General features: G+C 37.1%; 1 protein-coding gene across 3 annotated transcripts in view; it reads left to right on the plus strand.

Moving 5' to 3' along the window:
* Upf2 (UPF2 regulator of nonsense mediated mRNA decay) overlaps positions 1-8,051 on the plus strand; it is a 105,612-nt gene that overhangs the window by 35,862 nt on the left and 61,699 nt on the right. For all 3 annotated transcript variants that reach the window (XM_021185904.2, XM_021185922.2, XM_021185914.2), the window contains exon 8: positions 2,596-2,681. In XM_021185904.2, the coding sequence (XP_021041563.1) occupies positions 2,596-2,681 (86 nt within the window). The remainder of the gene's footprint in view (positions 1-2,595; positions 2,682-8,051) is intronic.

Consider the following 8,051-nt stretch of genomic DNA (forward strand, 5'->3'; position numbering starts at 1 on the left):
TATATATATATATATATATATATATATATATATATATATTTACTTTTATTTTATGTGTACGGCATTTTGCCCATATGCCTATCTGTGCACCATGTGCATGCCTGGTGCCCACAGAGGCCCGAAGAGGGTGTCAGATGCCCAGAACTCACTCACAGATACTCGTAAGTCTCCTTATGCAAATTGAACCCAGGTACTCTGACAGAACAGCCAATGCTCGTAATTGCTGAGCCGTCTCTGTAGCTTCTCTAATCTTTCTTAAGTAATTAGACACATTTGTGTTCTCTAGTTATTGTGTTATTGTCCTGCAATCTGCTGATGGGAAAATAGGCACAATCACTAGATGTGGCTTACTTGCTGTCCAGTAAAACGCACTGTGAGTGTCTGGTTCATACATTGTCTCCTTCACAGAAGGGGACTGACTTTTGTTTATAGTCACTCAAAAGCAATTCACTTTTGATGCTCTAGTTTTTCTCATAGTTTATAACTATATGTGTACAAATATATGTATATAAATAAAATTTACCCCAAAGTATTCTCTTAAGTGACTTCTATAAGTAATGCCATTCATTTTCCCCCATGAATTTGATGATCAAAAAATTTGTCTTTGTTCAAAGTAAAACAGTGATTATTGAGCTTTATTTTATTTACTCGAGCATTTGAAACAATTTCTTAAAAAGCTGCTTAGTGCGTTGTCATGCAACAAACACATATGACCAACCTTATCCTTATATGGCAGACACTGGCTGGCCTGAGATTTACCACTCTGCTCTGGGTCTTGAGTACATAGGTGTGTGCCACCATGCCCGGAGTCTTGTTTGTTTATTTTTGTTCTTCTAAAGATTTATTTATTTATTATATGTAAGTACACTGTAGCTGTCTTCAGACACTCAAGAAGAAGGCATCAGATCTCATTACAGATGGTTATGAGCCACCATGGGGTGCTGGGATTTGAACTCAGGACCTTAGGAAGAGCAGTCGGCGCTCTTAACTGCTGAGCCATCTCACCAGCCCAGATTCTTGTTTTTTAAAAAATACTCTCAAATATATTAATTCTGGTAGTTTTTCTATGCAAGTATTTTTATTCATTTTACATAAACCCTGTGTGTACTATATTGACATTCTGTATTTTGCTTCTGATGTGCAATATTAAAAAAAATTTTATTACATTTATTAATTGTGTGGAGGGGTGCACTAGAGCACTGTTCGAGGTAGTTCAGAGGATAACTTTAAGGGAGTTGATTCTCTTAATGTGCATTTAGCTCAGGTTGTCAAGCTCAGTAGAAAGTGTCTTATTCTTTCTTATTCCTGTGGCTCATCTTGCCAGCCCCCGTGTAGAACACTTTAACACAGCTTTCTGTGTGTGTCCAATTGGCCTTTGGTAATTATGGTAAGAACAGTCTTATGTAGACCTTTAATCACCATGCATTCAGGAGGCAGAGGCAGGCAGCATTTGATGCCACGTCTCGTCTGCAGGGTGAGTTCCAGGACAGAGGTACACACAAAAAAATTATTGCCTTGTCTATTTTTCTTAAATTCATTTAGATAATGTAAGGTGAGTACAGGCATCCCTCCATATTTGCTGGTTCCACCTCTGTGGATTCCACCAACCATGTATAGTAAATACATATATGGTTTTAGAGCTTTACTGTAGGAAGGCAGAGAAGGTAAAAGAAAGAGAGGGGCCAGCCATGGCCACGTGGGGGCGGGGGGGGGGGGGCTAGAGGTAAGAATGAGCGAGGTGAGAGCTTAAGAGTAGTAAACAGTTTGGGAAGAAACTGCATCTGTCCTAACCGTATATACACTTTTTGTTTAGGTTATCATTACTTAGGCCTATTTATAAAGCATGCATCAATTATAAATTATTGTGGTACTGTCAGGAATCTAGAGATGACTTAAAGTATATGGGAAGATGTACCTAAGTTATATGCAAAAACTGCTATTTTATATAAACAATTTGAGCACCTGTAAATTACATATTCTGGGAGATTTCTGGAACCAATCTCCTTGTGGATATACAGGGATAATTGTAGCAGCTAACTAATGTTTCTGTTTTCTAGGAACTTTCTAGACTGTAAACCTTTTCTTGTTTTTCTTTTTATGTTTTTATTAGATCTAAGACTTTGATGAAACACTAGTTATATTTTAGTTCCTAAATACTGTGTTTTGGTTGTCCTTACTAGAACTAGTAGCTTTCTTTACTTAGGCTAAGTATCCCTGACGTGACCCAGGGCCTCAAACATACTAAGCAAGCATTCCACTGCTGGGTTGTAGCCCAGACTCCTTACCCTGGCACTTCTTTATTTGTTTCAGATGTAGATTGGATTTAAAGTTACTTGCCAAATACTCATGGTGGGTGTGAAAGCTACCTTTAAGTTCTGCTCTCAACACAGAGTTGCATTTTTTAAAAAGTAGGAAATGTATATTTTGACTTATCTAGAGAAAAGACTTGTAGGCTTAATGTTATAGTTTGGGATGTACTTATTGTGTCTTAAAATTGTTAGGGGGTATTTAAGAAGAGTTAAAACATTAGTTACTTTTAGTAGCTAAGTTGAGGATTTTTTTCTTTTTTAAGAAAACAATTTTTTTTCTCTTTAGGCAGCCATGGATTTTTGCATGAACATGAACACAAAGGCAAACAGGAAGAAGTTGGTGCGGGCGCTCTTCATCGTCCCTAGGCAGAGGTCAGTATTTGGAATAGTAATCTGTTTGTAGTAATGTAAGATTAACATTTTTACTGAGTTGTTTCTTTAAAATGATCTCTTGACTTAGTTTTATTAGCTCAACAGGCATTATCATTAGCATATTTTCTAGGACCTTATTAATTTTTGTCTTGTTTTGTCCTGATGGAAGTATTTCTTCTAGTATTTACAAGCTATTTTAAGATAAAATATTTAATAATAAAAACCGCTTGCTGTGTGGTGCTCCGTGCTGTAATTCCAACACTCAGAGGAGGGTGAAGCAGGTGGAATAAGCATTAGAAGACATCCTAGGCTGTCTGTGCAGGGAGACTCTTACCTCAGAAAGCCAAACAGGCTGGGATCAGTGGTATATATATGCCGTAATCTGAGCGCACTCAGGCCGAGGCATTGGCACTGCTCTCAGTCTCTGTGAGCTGAAGACTAGCCTGGTCTGTAGAACGAGCTCCAGACCAATCAGGCCTATACAGTGAGGTCCTTTCTCAAAATGTAAAAATAAAATGAAACAAAACAAAGGAAAAAAATAGAAAAAAGAAAGAAAGTGGCTAGGTGTGGTAAGACCCATCTTTAATCTTGGCACCCTGAGGCTGAGTCAGACTGCTAGGAGGCAAAAGTGTGGAGTTCAGTTCAAGGACAGCCAGGGCTATGAAGAGAGAGCCTGGCTCAAAGAACAAACAAATAGAAAAATAAAACAATAGAAAACCCTGAAATAATAAACTTATTAATGGCTAGAAGCAATTGGTTAATTGGTTTATATTTTTCCCCTCTGAGAGGAAAATAAAATAAATTTTGTAAAGTTTTTTGGAAAAGTTTATATTTTGTATAGATATGATGGTAAGTTAGTATATGTAACTCTTAAGTGTAAATGAAAATTTTCATATTGTTTGAGCTATAATGTTAGAGAAGAGATATCCTGCATAGACATTTCACTCATTAAAATTGAAAGCTACATTAATGATGGTGTTGTTAGTAACGCAAGGTACTCAGTTACGTAACACAGAGAATTTGGATGCTGTTATTGTAATTAAAAATCTCTACCTGTGCCTTTTAGAACTATTCAGACTTTTACCTAGATCTGAAGGAAGTCCATTTTTGTAATTGGATTATTCTTTTATGAAACAAGATCTTAAATATTGAGGCTGGCCTTGGAACTCTGTATGACCCAGTCTGCCTCAAAGTTGGGTTTTTCCTGCTTTAAACTTCTCAACAGTAAAATTATGGGCATGGCCACTGTGCCTGCTCATTCCTGCTCAGTAAAAATTACCAAGTTTGTTGGGACTTGCGATAATTCTGGTTATAAGGACTTGTTCTTCAGAGGAGGACCCATGTTTGAATCCCAGCATTTACATGTATGGTAGCTTATAATGTCTGTAACTCCAGTTTCAGTGGACTTAATCTAATGCTCTATTGTGCCATGACATTGGTGGGCACTAGGTATACATGTGGTACATATACATACATGTACTCAAAATACTCATGCATGTTGAATAGAATTAAATAAATAAACCTGAAATGATAGTTTACAGCATGGTTAAGATTGGATCTTGCTTCCAAAGATAAGGATTTTATTGAAGATTTTCTAGTCCACTGATACCTAGAGTAGAGCTACTTTAGTACTGCTAAAATTTTTTCAGTGAAACCAAATCTTTACTTAAACTTTTATCTTTATTATGGGTTATGGGTGTTTTGATGGCATGTATATGCTGTATTATATGTGCCTCTGCTGCCCATCTGGGCCAGAGAGGCAGTTGGATCTCTTGGAACTGGAGTTAGACACAGTGCTGAGCTGCCTTAGATGGGTGCAAGGAATCGAACCCATGTCCTTAACCATTGCTGTAAACCTCTGAGCCATCTCTCTAGCCACTCTTTAAAATCTTCCTCAGCAGTGTAAATATGAACATTTTTATTTCAATTTTAATAGGTGGAGAGAGAAGGAGTACTAATACAGTGAGATAATATAATTTAGAAAGATGACTTTATGTTGTCTACGGCCATAACATTTGAAGTCATACACTTTTATCAAATCTAAGGTGCTACTGACTTTGTACCATTATCTTATGTACAAGTAAGAGAAAAATCTCAAATATTAAGGCTTTACTTGAGGTTCTGCTTTCATACAAATGAAAACAGAGATAATATATACACCTTGAATTGAAGAAAGTGCAACTATTTTCCCCCAATGTCTTGGATTGCTTTAAAAGTCTACATACATATATAATTTCATATTCCTGACCTATTTTGTTTTTGGGTGTACGTGTCCACATTCACATGCTTGGTACAGTGCCCATGTAGCAATCAGAAGACAACCAGAGAGTTGGTTTTCTCCTTCTACTATATAGGTCCTGGGGATTGAACTTGGGGACAAATACCTTTTCCATTAAAGTTCTCGTGCCAACGCACTTGAACTAATTTTCAGGTGATTTTTACCTTATAGGAAGAAATGCTTGCTTTTATGCTTTCTTCATGTGTTTTTGTTTGAAGGCATGTATCAATAATTATTTAGACTTATTTTTATAATATAACAAGTTAGTGTACAAAATAAAAATGTTATTTAACAAAAGAAACCACGCTGTAATGTGGTTTACCTATAAAAGACCAACTTCTTTTTCTGTATTCTGATGCCTCCACCCAAATCTGAGAAAGAAAAAGATCCTTAAGCACCCATTTGTTTACCTGAGTGCAGAGGGTAAAGCTCAAGTTCATGTTTGTGCACCAAGTGAGCTGACTCCCAGGTTCTATTGTCTGTTCTTTTAGAACTAAATTTATCTGTAAAACCCTGGGTAGAAAGTTACAATGGTTCAGTTCTGTTAGAAACGCGGACTGGAAAACAGGGGGCACTTATGAGTTTAGAGTAGCATTCTTAGCCTGTGGGTCGAAACTCCTTTAAGGGTCTAATAACCTTTTCACAGGGGTTGCCTAAGACTATCCAAAAATAGATATTTACAATATGATTCACAACAGTAGCAAAACTACACTTACAAAGTTACAATGAAAATGATTTTATGGTTGGGGAACATCACAACATGAGGAACTGTATTAAAGGGCCACAGCCTTAGGAAGACTGAGAACCACTGGTTTAGAGGAAAGAAGAAAATAGGAAAGAAAGACAACTGGCATGGTGGTATAAGCTTGTAATTAATCCCAGCACTTGAGAGAGAAAAAGCCTGGAGGATCATCCACAGATGCTTAGACTGTCTAGGCCTGAGATACTAAACTCCTGTCTCAAAACCTTTTAAAAAAAATTGTGTCACATTTTAAAACTCTGAGAACTGGACTTCATTGTCTAATATTACCTTAAATGTTTAATATAATAGTTTAAGTTGGTTACTTAAACATTGAAAAAGTATATTCTAAAATCTAATCATTAAATAATTAATTAGTGGTCAGCTATATGTTGTAACTATTACAAAAAATACAATATAATAGTGAACACATTGGTTTCATTTTTGTATTTGTATAGAGCTTAAAATGTATAGGGAAGATGAATGAATAATTCTTAGTTTCATTATCAAGAAGAAAAAAAGCAGGGCGTGGTGGCGCACGTCTTTAATCCCAGCACTTGGAAGTCAAGGGCAGGCAGATTTCTGAGTTCGAGGCCAGCCTGGTCTACGAAGAGAATTCCAGGACAGCCAGGGCTATACAGAGGAACCCTGTCTCAAAAAACCAAACCAAACCCCCCCCCCAAACAAAAAAACACACACACACAAAAAAAAACAACTGAGCTCTTAGTTACAGTAACATGTATTCAGTGTCACAACTAGAGCCAGAGCACTTCAGCACCTTGGTTAAGAACTGAGCTTAGCTGAGAAGAAAAAAGCCTTTGAAGTAGAGAACAAGTAGAATTTGAAGATTTAGTCTAGGGCAACTAACTAGAGAAGGTTCTATGAAACAAGAGTTGTGTCGTAGGAATGCCAAGGATTCTATACAAGGATGAGCAGGAGGCAAGTCTAGGGAGACAGCAGTCTGTGTACAGAGACTGGAAAGAACGTGGCCTCAAGCCATAGCATAGCACAATCCCTATCTTGGAATCCTGCCTATATATGAAGGATAGTGTGTTGTTGTATACTGTCAGCTGCAGAAGGAGGCCCTATTTGCTACTTTATCTCTAGCACTTAACACAATGCCTGGCATCAGAAGTTGATACAATTATGTGACATGTTTAATGCCATTTTTTATGCAGTTTGCGTTTGTTTTCAGATTCAATCTTAGTTCTAATTCCTCTTGTAAAGACCTGGTGTGTATAGAGTGATTCTATAGAGTGACCTGCTAAATACTCTGTTTTCTTCACCCCTGGGAGTGGAGTTTTTTCTACCATATGAGATTTTTTTTTTTTTTTATATTGGGAATGGTGACTTACCTTGTAAGCCTTAGTACAGTAGCTGTAAGCAGAACAGTGTTCTTATTTCCCTGTGTAAATGTAGTGCTCTTTAGGGTCCTTCTGGCATGTCTTCATGGAAGAAATGGGGTTCATTAGGTTCCAGTTGTTGACTTGCTGCCTACAGTATTGTCATCAGACTGGAAAAACAATCAGCTTTTTAGGAGACAGGACAAGAGCTTTGAATTTTGTACATTTCTCATACTAAGAAGTGGTTTTGAACTAACTGTACATTGCTGAGGTTTGTAGCATATAAGCCTTTAAGCCTAGAACTTGAGAGGCTGAGACAGAAGGCTTGCTCCAAGTTTGAGGCTAACCTCAGATACACAGTTATCTTAAGACTACCTTGGGTCAGAGAGCAAGATCCTGTCTCAGAATGAAAACCAAACCAAAACAAAATGCTTTGTTTTAAAATATTTGAATTGGTTTTATATGCTATTTAAAAAATAAGTTACATTCTCAAAACAAAGTGCCAGGGGTCTTTTAGTAAAAAAGTATCCCTTGTCCATTCACCCAGTTTCCATGTCTGCTAGTGGAAAACCACTGTCTTGATTCTTACATGTATCCTCAGGTTTCTTTTGCATATACAAGAAAAACAAATATAGGTTCTTCCAACCTCTTATGTATGTCTTTCTTCTCAGTATGAAAGCTTTCCCTTGTTCATTCTTAGAAGACCGCAGTGTTTCTCTTTACGAATATACCATATTTAACCATTTCAGGCTTCCCAGCCTTTTCCTGTGATTGACAAAGCTATATTTGTACTTCCTTTTTGTCTTCTTGATTATATTAGTTAGTGGTTTATTAATTTTGGTCTTTTTCCTACCAAAGCTCTCCCTAGCTTTTAGATCTGTCATTAATTATATTGTCTCACTATTATAAATTTTGGCCTTTTTAAAAATTCATTTCTGCCGGGCGTGGTGGCGCACGCCTTTAATCCCAGCACTCGGGAGGCAGAGGCAGGCGGATTTCTGAGTTCGAGG

This window comes from Mus caroli, chromosome 2 (genome assembly GCF_900094665.2).
Source record: "Mus caroli chromosome 2, CAROLI_EIJ_v1.1, whole genome shotgun sequence".
Taxonomy (NCBI): domain Eukaryota; kingdom Metazoa; phylum Chordata; class Mammalia; order Rodentia; family Muridae; genus Mus; species Mus caroli.